The 22,657-nt window shown below is 38.5% G+C and overlaps 1 protein-coding gene across 1 annotated transcript; it reads right to left on the bottom strand.

The window, feature by feature from the left end:
* Positions 1 to 6,821: 6,821 nt before the first annotated feature.
* On the bottom strand, positions 6,822 to 9,667 carry LOC145061844 (Rubisco methyltransferase family protein). The gene is made up of 10 exons (XM_079009419.1): positions 9,199 to 9,667; positions 8,795 to 8,958; positions 8,617 to 8,700; positions 8,415 to 8,526; positions 8,255 to 8,326; positions 8,083 to 8,163; positions 7,817 to 7,989; positions 7,607 to 7,709; positions 7,266 to 7,520; positions 6,822 to 7,186 (listed from the first exon to the last, which is right to left on the bottom strand). The coding sequence occupies exons 1-10, from the start codon at positions 9,577 to 9,579 to the stop codon at positions 7,100 to 7,102; spliced, it is 1,512 nt and encodes a 503-aa protein (XP_078865545.1). The 5' UTR covers positions 9,580 to 9,667; the 3' UTR covers positions 6,822 to 7,099.
* Between the last annotated feature and the right edge of the window lie 12,990 nt (positions 9,668 to 22,657).

Raw genomic sequence — 22,657 nt, forward strand, 5'->3', positions numbered from 1 at the left:
CTCGATAGGAAGTCGAAGGATTTGAGGAACAAGAGGACGGAGCTAGTGAAGGTGCAATGGCAGCACCGCAAGGGTTCTGAATGGACGTGGGAGCCGGTGGACGAGATGATGGAGCATTACCCCGAGCTGTTTCAGGAGAGCAACAAACTTTGAGGACGAAGTCTAAAATAAGTGGGGGAGATTTGTAGCACCTGGTTCCTGGTACGTAAATCTTATTTGAGTATTTTCCATTTTTAGCCTTGGACTCGGCGAGTCATAGGTCCGACTCGCCGAGTAGAGACGGGACCCGGGACACGTTTAAGTTGGCGACTCGGCGAGTCCATATCCTAGACTCGGTGAGTCACTACTGTTGGATGAAACCCTAAGTTTCAGGGGTTTGCACCCTATTTAAGCCTCATGTCCGCCCCAAGCCAGCCCCCCTTCACCCTCAGAAGCCCTCCTTACATTCTAGCTCTTGTTCTTGTGAGTTTGAGACATTTTAGTGTGTGTTCTTGAAGATTTTGAGAAGGAAGTGAAGTAGATCAAGAGGAAGGGAAGGAAGCCAAGCACCTTAGTGTCCTCTCAGTGATTGCTTGAAGGTAAAACTCGTTTTCCCTCTGTTTCTATGCTTGTTACTCCATTAAAGTCCTTCTTGAGCCCTTCCCCAAGCTTGCATGTGCAATATACTTCGTAATAAGCTGATTGGCCTCTAGATCTAGGCATGGTTGAGCTCCAGGAGCTCAAATCTACTGACTTTATGGACCCATATTGCATAAAGACCCTAGATCTACTCATTTGGTGCATTTTGAACCCTAAAACTCTCATTGGTGAATATCTATACGTAAAGTTGGAAACTTTACGTGTTATTCATGCTCTAGGAACCCAGATCTGTGGATAGCATAAGCTGGATTCAAGCAAAATCGACCATTTAGAGACTGCATGGTAACGACTCAGCGAGTCGTTCATCTGACTCGGCGAGTCTGCTCGCGAGTCTCCGAGTTGTCCCCTTTTCGTCGTGTTGAGTGTGAGTAGTGAGTCACGGGGTGTGACTCAGTGAGTTGGAAGTCGAACTCATCCATGAAGGAACTCGGCGAGTCATTGCCCTGACTCGGCGAGTTCAAGGCAATCTCCTTAGATCAAGAACAGACTCGGCGAGTTGTTCATACAACTCGGCGAGTCGCAGCATGAGTGTTCATCGGATGAAGATGAACTCACGAGTTGTTCATACAACTCGGCGGGTCTCAGCATAAGTGTTCTTCGGATGAAGACGAACTCGGCGAGTTGTTCATACAACTCGGCGAGTAGGATGAAGGACTTGAACCTCTGTTTGGAAGAAGAACTCGTCGAGTCAACGCCTAACTCGACGAGTAGGGACGGGATTCAGGTCAATCGAGTGGATAGGGACTCGGCGAGTTGGAGAGCCAACTCTGCGAGTCGGGTCAACTGAAAGTTGACTCTGACTTTGACTTATGACATGATCAGGGGTAAAATGGTCATTTTACCCAAAGGACAGTTAGCAATAATTGATTGAGTATGTTGTGGGAATTGCAGCCGGAGGATTTTCGGAGCAGCAGCAGCGGTAGTAGTCAGTCAGTTCCCGACCAGATCAGCAGCTACTTTGAGGTAAGTTACCTTCCAGTAGCAGTGGGTCTACGGCCACAATGCCGGCCCGCTAGTAGGAGTCGTGTGTTAGATGATTGTCTTTGTGATGTCATCTAGGTTTGCTACTACCTGATATGTTGTATGCTAGCATGACATGTGTTATGTGATAGAAGTAGAGATCGGTTGTTAGGACCGAAGGGTAGTACAAACACCCCAGAAATGTCTGATAGTATGTGATGATATGTTTGCATGCTGGCTTGTATGTTATATGCGATAGAGGTAGTAGGAGGGGACTAGTCCCCGAGGATCGGTTGTCAGGACCGACGGGTAGTCAGCACCCCAGAATAGCTTGACACGGGTATTTAGCACCCTAGAATGGCTTGACACGGGTAGGACGACACCCTAGAATGGCCGCACGGGTAGTCGGCGCCCCAGAATGGCCGTACCGGGTAGTCGGGCACCCCAGAATAGCCTGGCAGTATGTGCATTATGTGTTTGTTGGGTATGTGGTACGATGGGGGAACTCACTAAGCTTTGTGCTTACGTTTTTCAGTTGTTGTTTCAGGTACCTCTTCAGCCAAGGGGAAGGAGCAGGCGCGGTAGCGGCTCATCACACACACACACACACACTCCTTGATTCCGCATTTATGAGTTTACACTGGGATTAATACTCTGATATTTTGGTTGTATAACTGTATTGGATTTCAAATTCGGTTTTCGATGTGAAATGGTTTAATTAAGCAATGTTTTAATTATTAATGTTTTCTAAAGTAATGTTTTAAAAACGAAATTTTTGGTTGTGAAAATTGGGTCGTTACATGCTTAGTGTGTGATTATGTGCTATTATTGTCGACATACATGGATGGGTTGGGTTGAGGCGGTGTCCTGCTTTGTGTGGTTCAGGTACATCAGTTGACCATAGAAATGCGAAGGCGTGACGTACACATCCCCATTTTTTTATGATTTTGGATTTCTGGGAACTCTGATATGAAAACATTTTGAAACCAATTAGAACTTGTTGATGTTTGGATAACTTTTATTTGTGTAAAAATGGTTTTTGGAAAGTTTAAATTTCTTCAAAAAAATTTGGGTTATTACAAAAAGAACAACACACATGTCGGTAATTCAAATACTTACACACAAGACATACACGCATATCACACACTCACTATTTGAAAACAATTTGAAAAATCAGTAGCTTCTTTTAAATTATTAAATGTTAATATTCTGAATTAAAAACAATAATAACAAATGTGAAATGACCATATATAAAGTTAGAATATACAAATAGACATTCATGATTTCAAAACTTAAAGCATTACCATCCGTTCAACATTCACCTTTATAAAATGACTTTAATATTTTATTGATTTAAATGTATTTATATGTATTATTAACAATATTAATAATAACAAATTTAAAAAATGGTATACTTATTTATAATAATAATAATAATAATAATAATAATAATAAGGTTTTTGTTTGCAGAAAAACCATAATATTTTTTGTTTTTGCAGAAAAGTCCCAATATTTTATGTCAATTTATGAAATAGTCTCAAATTAATTTGTTACCGGTTCCAACCAGTCAAAAATGGTCAAAATGCAAACTTTTGCCGGTTTTTGGGACTTTTGCGTAAACAAAAATTAGTTTATGACTAAAACATAAACCAGACCAAAATTTTAGGACTTTATTGGAGATTTCCCATTTATTTTTAAAAATTTTCAAACTTTTCATACTAGTTTGTTTTTTTGAAGTTCTCATATTTATATAAAAAAGACTGAAATTTATTATTAAAAAAAGATAAAATTTCATAATTGGTTTATGTGATTTTCAAAAATATCATTTCCAAGATAATTATTAAAAGCATCACACTCTAGGTCCTTATAATTTTAAAATATAATATGGTTGATCTTTATAGCTAACACTATTAAAAACAATGGTTAGTGTATCAATAAAATAACTAATTAATCGCTCTTTATGTTTTTTTTGTCATTTTACTTTATTTTCTTCTCTTATTAACCCAATGAGTCTCTAATTCTATACATCTTCAAACTAAATTTTAAAATCAAAAGAAAATCTCATAATTGGTTTATGTGATTTTCAAAAGAAAATTTCATAATTGGTTTATATGATTTTCAAAAATATAATTTTCAAGATAACTATTAAAAGCATCACATCGTAGGTCCTTACAGTTTCAAAATATTACATTATTGATCCTTATAGCTAATTCTTATAAAAACTATGGTTAAGTACCAATAAAATGATCAATTTACCGCTCTTTATTTCTTTTGTTGTTTTAATTTATTTTCTTCTCTTACTAATCCAAAGAGTCCCCACTCCTTACACATCTTTAAACTAAGTTTTTCTTTTAAAACATTCATTTTTCCATAAAGATAGAATTACCAAATTTTTTAAAATTGTATCATAAAAACAATATATCATAATAATCATAAAATAACATAAGTCTTACAAACATAATCATTAGTGATGTGCATGCGACATAGACAAGTTGGAGCTTTATTACTGCCAGAAGCATAACTTGAAAAACATTTAATTCACAAATGTAATTATAAATCTTAGTGAGGTCCTCAAAATATCACATATCATAATACACATACAATGTATACAAACAATGCTCTTAGCTCTGGTATCGATCCACCATCAACCTTGGGTATCTAGGCTCTCGGCTCCGATGTTGATCCACCATCAACCCCTGAGCATCTCGACTCTCAACTTTAGTGTTGATCCACCATCAACCTCTCAACATAATATGTCTACATATCATACAATCAAATAGTCAAAAAATCACGCAATCAAGTACACTTACACCATAACATACAGAGGATATATATTGTAACATATAATATAGTAAGATAATTCACCTGAACCGAAAAACTGGAGAATCACAACTACGTACACAACCTCGCAAGAACCGTCTCACGAACCACCTAGACGACAATCAGAGGTCAATCCTCATTTTATAGTTCAATCCCTAAAGTTTGACCAAAAGTCAAACTGGTCAAAGAATCTAGCACGAAGAGGATCAAGACTTTTGACAACGGTAGTTTGGCATCTTGGTCAGATCTTAACCATGATGTATTTTTATTAGCTATGATGCAACTCGGAGTTGTTGATTTTCTTGCATTCAGTGGAGTATGCAAGCCATGAAGATCTGTTGCACTCTCTAATAGGAACAAGTTTATGGCCTCGAAACACCCATGTCCATATCTATCTCTACTAATGCTAATGAGAAAGAGTGTTACTTAGAGGACCTTGAAGGAAGAAAGTTCAAAACTATTCTTCCTCATTATGCTAATATGACATGTACTGGGGTAACTTGTGGTTACTTGATCTTCCTTGGTATGAAAACCCTTGACTTTTGGCTTCTGAATCCTATCACAAGGAATGAACTTCGTTCCCTTTATGTCCCCTTGAAACTCTCTATTGTTTATGAAAGTGGGAAGGCTATCCTTGTCTTTTCACCTTTAGTATTCGGGTGGGTGTTTGTTATATTAAATAGACACAACAATCAAATATGGTTTTCTATAGCGGGTAAAAAAGAATGGACTCAAGTCTCCACCTCTTCACGAATCCTTCATTTACATGGTTTCAAAGGGAAAATATATATATCATAGACGCCCTTTATAGTTTATATGAAATGATACTCTTTCCAAAGCCCAAATTGAAGTTACTTGAACTAAATAATTCTCCCAAGCCAGTCATTTTTGCACATTCCGTTGAAAATCTTTATGTGGTTGAGTTGATGAAAAGACAAAATCAAAGATCAGAACATCCATATGAGTTTCATGAATTAGATTTTGGTGAAACGAAATGTGTGTCACTTAAATTGAGACAAGAAGAATTTACACTCTTTCATGATAACCGAAAGACTCAACTTGTTGTTATACCAGAGTCTTGGCTTGACATTAGCTCACAATACATGAAATATGTGAGATACGTGAGATATGATGGCACTGACAAAGGTGGAAATGCAAGTACTTTTATGTAAACATGTGGTATTGCTTCCATGATTTTCTGGATGTTAATTGCATACATGAATGATGACTTATTAATACGTTTATCTTTGTTTTTATGGTGGATTAAACATAATTCATGTAGATACTAAAATTGGGGATGTTTTTGATTTATTTGTGTTATTTTGGTTAAATTTGATTTTGTGTGATGGTGATTGAGTTACACTAGATCAATTTGCTTGTCAATGTCAATAAATGTGGCATGTCACACACAATGTCGGAATATGCATTTCATAATCTAACATGTAAACGAGCACCTGATTTATGGCAATGGTCATCAACTCACCTAGGTTTCGAAGTCTTGACTCTTGAATCTTGTAGACTAAGGAGTTGTTTAATAACCCTCTTAATTATTCAACTAAGAGAGTACCTCTTAATCATTCAACAATCAAAGTGTTAGTTACAAGTTACAGACTCCTCTAAACATCTAAACAGTCAATGAATCAAAAGCCTTGAGAGTCTCTGAATGATTAAGCAATCTTACATTCTCTTAACTATTAAGAGGTTGGAACCATTTAGTTCAACATTCATTGTGGTTTACCAAATAGTATATAAAATGTTACCTTCCAAACTCTACACTTGCCAAATAAAAATACATGACAAGTACTCGTCACAAGCCATTCCAATCACCATATTTAGGTTGTTTGTATCATTTACAATCCATATTGATATCAACCTAATTTTGCTATCTTCTAGTAACATACGTTTTGACTTGTATATTACAATTGCCAGATAGTTGCCTCATATGTTTAGACATTCCAAATACCATTTTAGACATAATTCAAGCCTTTAACGAACCACCATTTAGTAACTTTGACATCATTTTTACCAGTTATAACATTTTACTTTCAAATTGGTAATTCACTTCAAAACTTGATATGATTACTAATTATGTCAAATTAGTTAATTTTTAGCAATTATTCACCTCAACACATTACATAAATTTTGACATAATTATGCATAATCTTCAAATATGTGATATCAATCCAATTTGCATAAAATAATATATTTAATTAATGCAAGGAGATTAATGGTGTTACATGAACAACAAATGTGAGTTTAATAAAAAAAAATTAACATTTAAACCGACTAGACCTACAATAGCTTATCAAAATAGTTTTTTATCGAACAAAAAATATGAATTTAATGGTAAACGATGTACAAATATAAGAAAGTAACTGAATGTGTACAAAATTGATAGTTCGTTACCTTATAAAGTCGATGTGCTAATAAACACTTTTTACCATTATACAACACCAGGGTCAAATTTTAACCAGTTTCTACAAGGATATACCAACACAAACTTGGTTCAAAATGTTATTTGCTAATTGCAAATTAAAAAAAAATGATTACACACGACAATTTAAACCCTGAGGAATATTGCAAATGGTTGATATACCTGTTTTCAGTCTTGTTGAAGGTCTGATGAAATATCCAACTACTAAATAGCCATGTGTGTGTGTGTGTGTTCATATCTGGCCATTCATTTGAAAAACTTCGTGACACTATCAAACAAATTTAGAGCCTTGAGCTCACCCTTCTTCATATCCCTTAATTTTCTCCTCAATATCTACAAGTTACAGCAAATCACATCAAAAAAATAGCAATGATGTGCATGGGATGTAGTGAAGGGGCAAAAGTGTCCTTACGTATTGAGCACGAAAGAGAATTCTCTGTTCGCTATTGCACAAGTCTACAGCCAGCTGTTTAAGGAACACTTTTCGGTTGAGTTGCTTTGGAGATGTTATATCCAAATCCATTGATCCACTTGCCTGGAGGAATTTGGTGTACTTTGAAATGCTGGATTCACAGTTATCCAAGATAAATTGGAATGCTTGTTCCTCTAGTTCAGGATACCTGATTTCCTTATTGCTGCTGGATTTATTTGATGCTGCTGCAGCCATCTGAATATAATATTGCTTTAAATCTTTAATAAAAGATTAATAATATTAAATACTCAATGCAACTAAAAAGACTGTTTATGTCTTACCTCTTCAAACTTTCCACTCATACTAGGGGGACTCACAGCTAAATACGCGTAGGCCATCAGCTCCAGTGGCCAACCAGTCACTTGTAAAGGAAAACACTGTGATCTGATACAAAATCACACATAGGAAATCAGAATTTTTCATACAAGTAAAAGACGTAATTGCCCTCGTCATAGAATAACCTAAAAACATCTTAGATGTGATGAACTCACGCTGACAAACCGTTCTTTTTCAGAGCTTCCAGTTTCTCTTGATAACATTTATCTGATTTTTTAAGGGACAATGGCAACTCAACTGAGTCACGTGGGTTTGTCCCTTGTCTTGGCACAAATCCATAAGAGAGCAGGAGTTCTCCATTAGATTTTCTGCCATATGAAATGAACACCTGCAGAAGGAAATTTGGAGTTACAAAAGTTAATTTCCATGTGAGAATTTCCATTAAGTATACTTAAAGGAGAGAATTTTGCAACATGATTACCTGCTCACCTGGCTGATATGGACGATCAGTTGTGAATACAACTCCTTTTGTTGATTTATCATAATCCAAAAAGGTTTCCACCTGTCAACAACAAAAAACAAAAGTCTAGTTATTGTCAATTATTATTAAGTTATCTTGATTTAAGTAAATGAGACATTGGTTTAATACATACATCACAGCTATGATTCAGCATATCTGCCCAAGGGACTAAGGCTACCCTTCCATCCAGTGAAGGTAACCTAACCTGTAACAGTAACAAACAAGATCCAGACCATTTAATATTAATAATAATAACATAAAGATTAGTAATTACAATTTGTTATGTAACTCACCAATCTTGAAAAAAGAATACCGAATGACCATCTAAATGTTTCCATGTTGAACACCTCTTCAGGAAATAAATTAGGATGCTTGGAAAAAATTCTGTCTCTCAAGTCATTATATCTGCAAAAAAGATTAAAACAGGCATTACAATATATAAGATTTTTCAGGGGTAGAGATAATTGAACAAAGATAGAGAAAATGTCTGCATACGTTCCAGTTACATTGTTGATTCTTTCAATTGCGCGTTCTCTAATCTGTGATGCTTCCAAATACCTATCTAATTCAGCTCGTGTCCTGAAATAATACAAATATGCTGTAGGGGAAAATACTGAGCATGGATCCTTAAATTACTGAAGGAGACTGTGGAATAAGATCAAGAAAAGGTTACCAGTATAAAAGGGAGTAGGGCTGTCTTGGTAGGGCTGATATATAGTTGCTCCATCTAGACGATTTCATAAGACTTGCTTCACTAATTAGGTAAGTTGCAATCAATGGCCAATCTGGTACATCATATCTCTTCAAAACTTCCCCTGCTTCTGGAAAACTCCACTCCTGATTTCCAAAATTCAGTGTAAAAAGTTATGATCAAATCAGTTTTTAGGGTTTCTAGTTCCATGTATTAATAAACCTCAATGCCCTAACTGGACATGCTTTGAAGCTTTAAAATGTAACCTAATTAACTCTCCAAATGTGATGGTCAGTTGAATGAAGCTTTGAATCAAATCAAGTTTGAGCAACATAGATGCATCGTTCAGGTCTATGTATGTAATAATCAAATAAGAGATATCATACCGAATTGGCAGAGATGACGAGTGAGGGAGGTACAAATAGAATTTTCTCCCCCTTCCTGATGTTATTATTTGCAACAAGACCCCGCTCTCCAACATCAACCTTCCGTAGGTCCATTTTCTGAGGCGGCAAACCGGAATCCGTCAACCATTTCTGCAACGCAGACGCGTTCTCCAGTGAATCTATTTCGCAACCCCAAGGTATCGGCTGAGGAGCCGCGGTAGCCTTAGCTGTATCGCTGCCGCTGGTGGAGATCGTGCAGCGGATGATCGTTGGTGAGGTTTTTCGTTGAGTGATCGTCAGAGAGCAAGGCTTTCTGAGGGATAAACTTTGCGATAATGAAGGCATGAGTGTGGTCTGGAAGATCCTGGAAGCTTCCGCCATGGCCGGGGACGGAGGGTGGAGGAGAGGGAAAAACCTTATCTACTGAAGCTTGCTTTCGAGTAGAGTGGATACGAGTGCGTTGGTCGTTTTGACGGTTGTTGTAAGTTGTAACTCTTTGCCCGTTGGAAAATCTTATCCTACTTTTACCGCCCTATCTTTCGTTTTTTGCAATTTGATCACTAAATAGTTTAACTTTACCAATCTAACCTAATAGAAAGTTACAAAGTGAAAAATCTAAAATATTTTGAGCACATAATTTTATAGATAAAATTAATTTATCAATATGTTTTCTATAAAAGTAAAATTATTAATCTTACCAAATTTTGAAAAATTGAATATTTACAACAAAAGTGCAGGTAATCATGTAAAATTACAAATAAATAAATAAAATAAAATGACATCTCATATATTGGTATCAAAATTTACAACTATAATCATTTGATTTGTGGTAACTTGGTAAGAAATATTGAAGACCAGTCAGTAGTCCATTGATTAATGTTCAAAATCTAACAATACTCAACTTATATAGTTATGTAGGTTTTTCTGTAGAAACTCCAGAAAATAAGACATAGCCTCATGTTTATAGCGAAGATTAATCGGTATATAAAAATGTATCCAAAAACCTTTGTTAGTACTTAGGGAAGTTCCCCTTTCCAAATACACAACCCTTATAAGTTTCTATCTTTTATTTATTAAGAGGGTGTTTGGCAAAAAAAAAGTTTATTGTTTATTAGCTTATAACTTATTAGCTTTATTAGCTTATTAGCTTATAAATAAGTATGGGATAACTTATAAAAAAATGACTTATTAGAGGTTCTTTACTTGAAGTAACTATTTTTCATCCAATCATTTTTTTTTAATTTATAATAATGTAACGCCCGCAAATCCGGGCTAGTCAAATTAGAGACAATAGGGGTCGAAAACGACTTTTCGACAAAAGATTATTTAGAATAAATAATCTTAACCAAGTTGTAGAGTATGTCACAAGGTTTCCGTACATATAAAGAACGCCGAAATCCGAGTTATAACGAAGAAGTTATGACCCGTCGAAGTTTCGCGACGGAACCGGCACGGCACCGGGAAGCGTAAATAGTGAATTTACGATAAAGCGAGATTTAGCCTTAGAGATCTAAAGGAAAGTCGTAGAATATGTTAAACTAAGAACATCGATAAAAAGAACGCCCAAATCTGACTTCGTATGAAGAAATTATGATTTTTCGAAGTTTCGGATTAGCAGTGTACAGCCCGAAATTCGAATAGTAGATCGAGTGATTTTTAGCCGACACGACCTAAATGAGAATAGAAGGTCTCGTTAAAATTAGCATAACGAGAAAAAGATGGGCGAAAACGGATGTCGGATGAAGAAGTTATGAGGATTTAACGGACCAATCCTGTCCCGGCCCGTTAATAATATAAAATTTAAAATAGAGCGAAAATTAGCCGACGGAGTCTAAATGAAAGTTGTAGAGTACGTTCCCACCTTCGCGTGGATATAAAGAACGTCGAAAACGGAGCTCGTACGCGAAAGTTACAAATTTTTAAAGTTTGTACTCGATTTTGCGAGATCTGATACGAATTCGCTGACGTGGCGCTTTCCCAGCCGTCCGATGATGATCGCTGAAGTCGCCTCGGATGAGTGACGCGTCGCCCTTCGCTACGCCCAGCGTTCGGTCTCGTACGCGCCGCGTTCGCTTAGCCGTTCTCGGTCCAGAAGAAGCCACGTCGCACCACCGAGCCTTCGCCACCTGGAGGTCTGATCCGAAGCTACGCCCTGCGTAAGGTCCTCGGTACGCCCAGCGTACTCCGAGGCTGCGGTCTATAAAAGGGAGGTGAAGCCTCTCGGATTTCTCACACCTTCCACCATAAGTTTCTCTCTCTACTTTCTCTCACTAACCCCCAAACCCCCTAGCTCCCGAGGGAAGCCCCGAGGCTCCCGGAGTCCCGAGAAAAAGGAGTTTTTCGGTTTCGAAACGCTGCTCCAATTAAGTTTCGGTTTTCGATAAAATTCACTGTAAGTGTGCTACGCTTACGTAATTTTTAATATAGCTTTCAAATAATTATAGAAATGTTATTAGGTCCTTAAAATAATTATTTGGGCTATTATTATGAGTTATATTGAGCGTTATTAACGCCTAATAATAGTCAGACTAATTAATTTGTCGCGGTTATCGTTAGACTAAACCCTAGTGGTATTGGTACTAGGTTTTATCGAAGGAATATCGTTTTGAGAGTATCGAAGCGATGTCCGAGTGCTGAGTCACCACCTACTCAGGTGAGTGCATGGTCCCTTTCATCTTACACATAGATATGAAGTATTTTATATAAACTACGTGCTATGTGTGCATATTATCTGAATACTTGTTGTCTATGTTGGATGAACGTTTTATACATGTTTTAAAGAATTTAAACTGTTTACGTATTTTATATATACGAATATGTTGGGTATGAGATGGGTAGATGAATGATGAGAGATAGAAGATGACGTGAGTATACATTGGCAGCTATAGACTTAGTACCTATGGGACAAACACCGGTAGCTATGGACTTAGTACCTGTTAGACGTTGGTAGTTATGGATTTAGTACCTGTTAGGAATTGGTAGCTATGGACTTATGTCACACCCCCAAACCTGAACGGCGGAAACGTTCGGGGGCGGATGACTTCATGTGGTAACGTAACAAATGAATACATAGTAAAGAAAGCAATACAACCATCATATATATAATTGAAAGTTTACATTTGTCAAAAGTTACATGTTCAAAACCCAATTACAATATGATGTCAAAATACGAGATTAAACTGGCGCCGCAGCATCCCTTCACCAAAAGCGAAATGAATACCTGAAATTACTGATTTCCTGGGACATACAAGTAATTTTGAAAGAGTAGATCAGCATTTAAGCTGGTGAATTTCATAAGTATTTAAGTGACAATGTTTGAATGAAATGAAATGTTTTATCTTTGTTTGCTTGTGTTTAGAAAATCCTATATTTTCTACTAGTATAAAAGTAGCCTTCACTCAAGACCAATGTTTGTTTCCAAAATGTATGTAAATGTAAAATAGACAATGAATTTGAAAACCTTGTAAATTAATGTGTTTTTAATACCCCTTGTGAGTTTTATAACCATACTATTGACTCTGAATGCCTATACACAACGTTCTTCAGGCGTTGGAATGTTATGACGTTTGTCACCCCAAACGGTGGACTGCAGCTAACAGTCAGGGCGCGGGTTGTCAAGCCCGTATAGATCTATACACAAACACCATGCTCCCCCTCCAAGGGATTCTGGTATATAATACAGGACTTGAAATGTGTACTCGAACGTACATGAAGTTAGTGTCTCACAAAACCGTGGTATAAAAACAGATCTATTTGTTAAAATGTTACGTTTGTTCTTGTATACGAAAGTAAACTTCTTGAAATGTATGTTTCTAGTACATAAGAGTTAGAAATATGTTCGTAAACTATACCTATTATAGTTTTCAAAAAGTGTGTCTTGTTTGTTTAGAAATACCTAGAAAAAGAATCACTTGTTTATGAAAGCATAGATTTTTGGTGTAGAGTCTAAGATAGAAAAGAATAATCTAAGAACAGTTTAGTTTTATACAGGCATTACAACAACTTTATATTTTAAAAGATCGAATGCTATTGTAACATATGTTATATATATATATATATATATATATATATATATATATATATATAAAAGTTCCTTAAAGGTTTATAAATCGCATGTGATTTGAATATATAGCAGTATATAAAAGAGTTTCTTTATGTAACACACGATAATACTTGTGTGTTTTACTTGTAATCCCCCCTTGAAAGCATATAAAAGTATTTAGAATAATTAAAACGGTTGATGAAGGGGTATGAAACTCACTTGAAAGTTTTGGAGATAGCGAGATGGAAAACCGGGCAGAGTTTCGTCTCGGGAAACGGATTTTCCTCGGGATTCTCGGGAATCTCGGGAGTAAAATCGACCTTCGGGACTTGAGCCAAAAGACCAGAGCTTCGGGTTTGAACGGACACGGAAAACGAGGCAAAGTTGAGAGAGAGAGAAGAGAAATGAGCCCTTTCTTTGGAAACCCTCGCATCCTATTTATAGTAAGGCTGGTCTGCCTTGGTATGCGGGGCGTACGCTCGTACGCAGCGCGTACGCGTACGTCATGCATGACCGAAGCCTCGACTGCCTCGGTTCGGATGGGACGGGTTGCTGGGTAGGTGGGTCGGATGGGACGGCGGGTCGGATGGGACGGCGGGTCGGACGGGGGTAAATGAATATCCCATGCCTTCCCAAAGTCAATCACACAGGCTCTTAGCATATCCTCTAAAGTTTGTATTGTTCTCTCACTTTGTCCGTCTGTTTGTGGGTGGTAGGTTGTACTCATGTCTAGCCTAGTTCCCAAGGAACCTTGTAGTGACTGCCAGAATCTTGAAGTGAATCTACTATCCCGATCGGAGATAATGGATATCGGAACACCATGCAGTCGCACTACTTCCCTTAAGTAAGTTCTTGTAAGCTTCTCCATTTTGTCAGTCTCCTTGATGGGTAGGAAATGCGCGGATTTGGTCAATCTGTCGACAATGACCCATATGGTATCGAGTCCACTTGTCGTCTTGGGTAACTTGGTTATGAAGTCCATAGTAATCCGCTCCCATTTCCATTCTGGTATCTCTGGTTGTTGTAGCAATCCTGACGGTTTCTGGTACTCGACCTTAACCTTAGCGCAAGTAAGACATTTACTCACGAAGGTAGCAATTTCTGCTTTCATGTTAGGCCACCAGTAAAGCTTCTTAAGATCCATATACATTTTATCTGAACCCGGGTGAACGGAATATCTTGAGTTGTGAGCCTCGGTCATGACTACGTTTCTAAAACCACCATGTTTCGGGGTCCAGATTCGGTCCATGAGATAGTAGGCTCCGCCACCCTTGACTTCTAGGTTCTTCTCCATTCCTCGCAGGGATTCACCCGCCACATTTTCAGGTTGCAAAGCTTCCATTTGTGCGTCCTTAATTTGTGTGGATAAGTGGGAATGGATGGTCATGGTCAGAGATTTGACCCTCCGACCAGTGTATTCCTTTCGACTGAGGGCGTCAGCTACTACGTTGGCCTTGCCAGGATGATAACGAATTTCGCATTCGTAGTCATTCAGTAACTCAACCCATCGTCGTTGTCGCATGTTGAGTTCCTTCTGATCGAAAATGTGTTGAAGGCTCTTGTGATCGGTGAAAATAGTACTCTTCGTTCCGTATAAGTAGTGCCTCCAGATCTTAAGAGCAAATACCACTGCTCCTAACTCGAGATCGTGTGTAGTATAGTTCACTTCGTGTGTCTTAAGCTGCCGGGAGGCATAAGCGATAACCTTTCCTCTCTGCATAAGAACACAACCAAGTCCTTGATTTGACGCATCGCAATACACTACGAAGTCTTCTATCCCTTTGGGGAGGGATAGTATCGGTGCGGTGCACAAGGCCTGCTTTAGTGTCTGGAATGCCTTCTCTTGTTTCGCTTCCCAGTCAAAGGCCACACCTTTCTGGGTTAACGTAGTAAGGGGTTTCGCAATGCTCGAAAAGTTCTTTATGAATCTGCGATAGTAGCCAGCTAGACCTAGAAATTGACGAATTTATGTAGGTGTCTTTGGTGCCGACCAGTTCTCGATGGCCTTAATTTTGGAGGGGTCCACGTGTATACCTTTCTCGCTAACAACGTGACCTAAAAATTCGACTCTTCGAATCCAAAATTCGCATTTAGAGAACTTCGCATAGAGTTTCTCCGTTCGCAGTGTTTCTAGGACTTTTCGTAGGTGCTGACTATGCTCTTCCTCACTTCGAGAGTAGATAAGTATATCATCGATAAAGACGATGACGAACTGATCCAAGTAAGGGCGGCATACCCTATTCATTAGGTCCATAAATACCGCTGGTGCATTGGTTAATCCGAACGGCATCACTACAAATTCGTAGTGTCCATAACGAGTTCGGAAAGCTGTCTTTGGAATGTCCCCCTCTAGGACTCGTAATTGGTGATATCCGGATCGTAGGTCTATCTTTGAGAAGTAGTTCGCTCCTTGAAGTTGGTCGAATAGGTCGTCAATGCGGGGTAGAGGATAGCGGTTCTTGACAGTAAGTTTGTTCAGCTCTCTGTAGTCGATGCACATACGGAACGATCCGTCTTTCTTCTTTACAAACAAGACCGGTGCTCCCCAAGGTGAGAAACTTGGTCTTATAAATCCTTTTTGAAGGAGTTCATTAAGTTGACTGGAAAGTTCCTGCATCTCTGCTGGCGCAAGACGATAAGGCGACTTCGCTACTGGGGTAGCTCCTGGAACTAAGTCGATTCTGAACTCGACTTGGCGTTGCGGTGGTAATCCTGGTAGTTCTTCTGGAAAGATATCGGGAAAGTCGCGTACTACCGAGATGCTCTTGATGTCCTTCAGTTCTTGACTTTGTATCGACGATGTGCGCTAGGAATGCTCGACAATCCTTCCGCAAGCACTTTCGAGCTTGGATGCACGAAATGATGCGAAGGTTTGCACTAGATTTGTCGCCGTAGATAACTAATGTTTCGTTGTTAGGGAGGTTAAGACGGACTGCTTTCTCAAAGCACATGATGTCGGCGCGAAGAAGACTCAACCAATCCATGCCGACTATGACGTCGAAACTTTTAATTTGAACTGGCATGAGATTGATTGGGAAAGAATGGCCGTCTAATGTTAACGTACAGCCCATGTATATGCAATTTGTGTTTTCGGTTTTTCCATTGGCCATCTCTACAGTGAATGGTTTTTCTAACTTGCTAGGTTTAGGTTTAAGTAAATGAATAAAGTTTTGACTCACGAAGCTTCTCTCCGCTCCACTATCGAATAATATGCATGCGTATGAATTATCGAGAAGGAACGTACCAGCAACCATAGTTGGGTCAGCTACAGCTTCGTCGTGGCCTATTGCCAAAACTCGTCCCACACCTCCGGTGCCTGCTGCCTTAGGACAGTTTCTCTTGTAGTGGCCCACCTCGCCACAACTGTAGCAAGTCTGCCCTACACCCGCACTGGGAACTTGAGTGATCGGCTTTGCGGGTTCCTTGCAGAAACGGGCTGTGTGTCCTTTCCTACTGCAGTTGGCGCACTACATATCTCGACAAGTTCCATGGTGGTGGTAATTGCATTTGGTGCATTTTGGGAGGTTGCCTATATAAGGCTTTGTTGGGTAGGTATTTGTAGGGGCTGTAGCAGGTACAATGGCAGCATTTACTGACACCAGTTGTTTCTTTGCGGATTCTTGGGAAGACCCACCCTTCCCTTTAATCCACGCTCTCTTCCTGCCATTGTTGTTGTTGTTGTTGTTGTTGTTGTTGTTGTTGTTGTAGTAGTTGTTGTTGTTGTTTGCTTTCTGTGGTGCTGGTGCAGAAGTGATTGAGTTCTGATGACCTCCGTAGTCGATCAGAGATTGTGCCAGTTCCTTAGCACTTTCAAAGGTGTCAGGTTTAGAAGCTAACACGCTTGATCGCATTTGGGGCGTCAGTCCCCAGATGTACCTTTCTATCTTCTTGCTCTCGGGAGCAATCATATCTGGACAAAGGATTGCCAGTTCGCAGAATCTGTTGGTATAAGTAGCGATGTCGGTACCCACCATTCCGAGAGTCCATAGCTCGTGTTCAAGCTTTTGAATCTCTCCCCGTGGGCAGTATTCTCTCATCATCATGGCCTTCAAGCTCTCCCAGCTTATGGAGTTTGCCACGATTAGGGTAAGTACTTTAACGTGGCCGTTCCACCAAGTTAAAGTTTTATCGAGAAGGGTGAAAGTTGCAAATTTGACCTTGCTGTGCTTGGGGCAGGAGCAGATTTCAAAGACTGCCTCCGTCCTTTCAATCCACTGCCTCAGGGCCATCACACCACCAGTACCATAAAATCTCCGGGGCTTGGCATTCGTGAAGTCCTTATAGGTGCATTCTCGAGGTGGTCCATGACGCTCGCCATGGTTGGATGGGTGTGTGCCAGATCCCGAGCCATTAGCACTTAAGTTATTGATCTGTGACATGGCAGCTGCCACCGCTGCGGTGACTGCTGCTTGAAACATTACAGCATCAAATTGGGGTGGTGGAGGTGGTGGTGATATAGGTGCTTCCTCACCGTTGTTTCGCCTTGGATTCCTACGCGGAGGCATCCTTCAACTATAGGTTGAAAAGACAAGGATAAGAATTTCATAGAATGGAAAATGTATGTGTCTCATGAACTAAATCGCTATAGTTCAACAACAGATGATAGTATGAGTCTTAAAATAGAAGAATGAAAGTTATTTGTAAGACTGAAGGTATGAAACAAGTATTTGGGTTCCCAAAGACCATTCAAGGTTCGAACGAAATACTCAACATAGTAGTAATAGTGCCACTTATATTAATATAAAAGTTGTTACAACGATCATGAAAATTTGACCCCTATAAGGGTCTCCGATTACAAAGTTCGAGAAATTTAAAGACTTTTAGCCGAGGTCCTAAGCTATAACAAAATTTGAGTCCTTGACAAGCAATACTTGCGTCGAAGGTTGCGCTTGGAGCTTGACTCCGTATCTGATTGCTTTGACTCCATTAGACGCCTATCGAAAGCGGCTTGTTGTTCCCTTAGTTCGGCGAGGGCTGCAATCATTTGCGCTTGAAACGCTTCGGTTTGGAATTGAGCGTTGTCTTGTATCTTGTCCAGCCTACGGATGTCAGAAGTGTGAACCTGCACTTCCACGTTGATATCCCGGAGTCGACTAGCTTGTACTCCAGACTGATAGGACTGATTGGCTAACTTACCCACCATTACCGGGAGTGCTCGATCAGCCGAACCTCCGCCGCGGACATCATAGAAGTCCCGACACATGCCGTAGGGAGGGCGTAGGTTTTGCTATTGGCTCCAATGGTGGAGGTGACTTCCCCAGACGGGAGTCGGTCCTTGAAAGTTCCTTACAAAGACGGGAGGTTGAATGGGTGGTGGATCGATAACTTTTGGCTCTGAGTCGGTACCGAAGTCATCACCCACTTCTATGGGTTCCTCGTCCTCTTCGGGATCATCTTCGATCCATCCTCCGTTGCCTTGGTTGGGAAAGTAGGGGTCGCCAGGGTGGTGAAATCCAGCCATTTGACTGTACGAGAAATAGGGTTTATAAGAATTGAATAAAGTCGGAACATGCAAAACATGTAAGTTAAACTAGTTTAGATAGCAAATCCTCCTATAGTATTTAAATTCTTGTGTTTGATTCTTGTAATGGTTTGGTAAGTTTTGACTTGTTGCTTACTACGATCATTCCTCGATATACGTTGGTCCAATCTTGGGCAAATATAGTTGATCATGCTATATTTGTCCAAAAACTGATTACATATATCGAGTCTCAATCGTAGTGTCAACTTGTCTAAATACTTGTATAGTTGTATAACATGAAAATAGTTTGTGGTATGCATGTAATTGTACTTAAATGAACTATCAATTTAAGTTGAACGAAATGCTGTTTAAGTGTAAAAAGAAAATTTGTTTTGTCAGAGAGTATTAGTCCCTTAAGCATTTATAGTTTGTATATCTTATGTGGTTCGATATACTTAGTTCACTATAAACATTGCTCTGATACCAATCTGTCACACCCCCAAACCTGAACGACGGAAACGTTCGGGGGCGGATGACTTCATGTGGTAACGTAACAAATGAATACATAGTAAAGAAAGCAATACAACCATCATATATATAATTGAAAGTTTACATTTGTCAAAAGTTACATGTTCAAAACCCAATTACAATATGATGTCAAAATACGAGATTAAACTGGCGCCGCAGCATCCCTTCACCAAAAGCGAAATGAATACCTGAAATTACTGATTTCCTGGGACATACAAGTAATTTTGAAAGAGTAGATCAGCATTTAAGCTGGTGAATTTCATAAGTATTTAAGTGACAATGTTTGAATGAAATGAAATGTTTTATCTTTGTTTGCTTGTGTTTAGAAAATCCTATATTTTCTACTAGTATAAAAGTAGCTTTCACTCAAGACCAATGTTTGTTTCCAAAATGTATGTAAATGTAAAATAGACAATGAATTTGAAAACCTTGTAAATTAATGTGTTTTTAATACCCCTTGTGAGTTTTATAACCATACTATTGACTCTGAATGCCTATACACAACGTTCTTCAGGCGTTGGAATGTTATGACGTTTGTCACCCCAAACGGTGGACTGCAGCTAACAGTCAGGGCGCGGGTTGTCAAGCCCGTATAGATCTATACACAAACACCATGCTCCCCCTCCAAGGGATTCTGGTATATAATACAGGACTTGAAATGTGTACTCGAACGTACATGAAGTTAGTGTCTCACAAAACCGTGGTATAAAAACAGATCTATTTGTTAAAATGTTACGTTTGTTCTTGTATACGAAAGTAAACTTCTTGAAATGTATGTTTCTAGTACATAAGAGTTAGAAATCTGTTCGTAAACTATACCTATTATAGTTTTCAAAAAGTGTGTCTTGTTTGTTTAGAAATACCTAGAAAAAGAATCACTTGTTTATGAAAGCATAGATTTTTGGTGTAGAGTCTAAGATAGAAAAGAATAATCTAAGAACAGTTTAGTTTTATACAGGCATTACAACAACTTTATATTTTAAAAGATCGAATGCTATTGTAACATATGTTATATATATATATATATATATATATATATATATATATATATATATATATATATAAGTTCCTTAAAGGTTTATAAATCGCATGTGATTTGAATATATAGCAGTATATAAAAGAGTTTCTTTATGTAACACACGATAATACTTGTGTGTTTTACTTGTAATCCCCCCTTGAAAGCATATAAAAGTATTTAGAATAATTAAAACGGTTGATGAAGGGGTATGAAACTCACTTGAAAGTTTTGGAGATAGCGAGATGGAAAACCGGGCAGAGTTTCGTCTCGGGAAACGGATTTTCCTCGGGATTCTCGGGAATCTCGGGAGTAAAATCGACCTTCGGGACTTGAGCCAAAAGACCAGAGCTTCGGGTTTGAACGGACACGGAAAACGAGGCAAAGTTGAGAGAGAGAGAAGAGAAATGAGCCCTTTCTTTGGAAACCCTCGCATCCTATTTATAGTAAGGCTGGTCTGCCTTGGTACGCGGGGCGTACGCTCGTACGCAGCGCGTACGCGTACGTCATGCATGACCGAAGCCTCGACTGCCTCGGTTCGGATGGGACGGGTTGCTGGGTAGGTGGGTCGGATGGGACGGCGGGTCGGATGGGACGGCGGGTCGGACGGGTCGGGGCTTCGGACGGGTCGGTTTCTTCGGATAGCGCGACGTGGACGATCAGAGGCCAATCCTCTCGGTTACGCGGGGCGTACAGGGGTACGCAGCGCGTAACTCGGATGAGGACTCTGACTCCCCTTCGGATAATATCCGAACTTTGAATAAAATAAATAATTAATTTATTTAATAAACTTCAAAAATTCATATCTTCTTCATACGAACTCCGTTTTCGATGGTCTTTATATCCTCGCGTAGGTGAGACTACGCTCTACAACTTTCGTTTAGACTCCGTCGGCAAATTCCGAAATTATTTTTTTTTTATTTATTAAAAATCCATTGTGTTTAAGGAATTTCTTTGAAAATTCATAACTTCTTTATCTGATGTCGGTTTTTGCCAGACTTTTTACCGCTGGAATACCATTGTCGAGACCTTCGATTCTCGTTTAGGTCATTCCGGCCAAAAGTCGCTCGATCTCCGATTCGAGTTTTTAGCTGTCTGTTGCTAAGCCGAACTTGGAAAAATCATAACTTCGCTATATGAAGTCGGATTTGGGCGTTCTTTTCACGTACGATCATGGTTCAAAGACATTTAATCATAGAAGGAAATTAAATAGAACTTATTTGTACATTTTATTATGAAAGTAAATTTTTATTATTCAGAAGTGGTTACAATACTTGACCCATTTTGGTCGTTACAAAGAGTTGAAATATCGGGTTGTCACAACTTAGTACCTATTAGTTGGACGCTGGTAGCTATGGATTTAGTACCTGTTAGGAATTGGTAGCTATGGACTTAGTACCTATTGAACACTGGTAGCTATGGATTTAGTACCCAACGAGTAAGATATAACAGCTATGGAATTAGTGCTCTACGAACGAACATTGGCAGCTATGGATTTAGTGTCAGTCCTATAGCCCTGGAAGTGAGGGACTTCGGAATAAACGAATGCATGATAGGTGACTCTTAGGTTAAATCCTTAAGAGTAAAGAAGATAATGGGGATGGGTAATTGGGTTAATTGTTTGATGATTGAACGTAATAATTATATTATTGTGGGTTGAAAACTCTATGTACTCACCAGGTTTCCCAACCTGACCCACTCAGTTTATTTATATCACAGGTGACGATATGAAGTGACATTACACTGAGAGATTTAAAGAGATGTAGATCACTAGTGTAAATCATTGTAAGTTCTGTTTATGCTTATGTTTCGGTATTAACGATGACATCCCAAACGTTTTAAAATGAAATAAATACGTTTCTCCAAAAATGTTTTAATAACGTATTTACCATGTTGTTCTGGGAACAAATTCTGCAACCTTTTTATAAAATGAAGTACTCTGATTTTTATAAAGCATAAACAAAATCGGTCTTTTCTGACCGTGATTTTGGGGATGTCACAAATAAAACATCTAATAAACTAATAAGTTGTTTTAACAAGCTTAGTCAAACACCCTCTAAAAACATTCATAACTTTTAAGTTAAAAGTTTTAGCTTCTTAAAAGTGTTATTTATTTTGTCACATCAACCAAAAAATATCTTAAAATTCATTACATAAGGTATATTAGCAACGAATTTTTAGGATATATGTTAAAGATTTTAGTGTTTTAATTTATTTTTTTTAAGATTTTAATAGCAAATATAAATTTTATCATAAACTACTCCTAAATCATCTATTACTTATTGCTTAATCTCATTCAGGGACGTAGTCACTTACTAGCAAGGTGAGTCCTAAGACCTACCAAATTTTTTTAATATTATATAGTATTTGTATAGAAAAAAAATAGGAACTATCTTTAAAAAAATCAGGAACT

The sequence above is a fragment of the Lactuca serriola genome, chromosome 7, assembly GCF_051521515.1.
Source record: "Lactuca serriola cultivar US96UC23 chromosome 7, Lser_US96UC23_V15, whole genome shotgun sequence".
In the NCBI taxonomy this organism is placed as follows: Eukaryota; Viridiplantae; Streptophyta; class Magnoliopsida; order Asterales; family Asteraceae; genus Lactuca; species Lactuca serriola.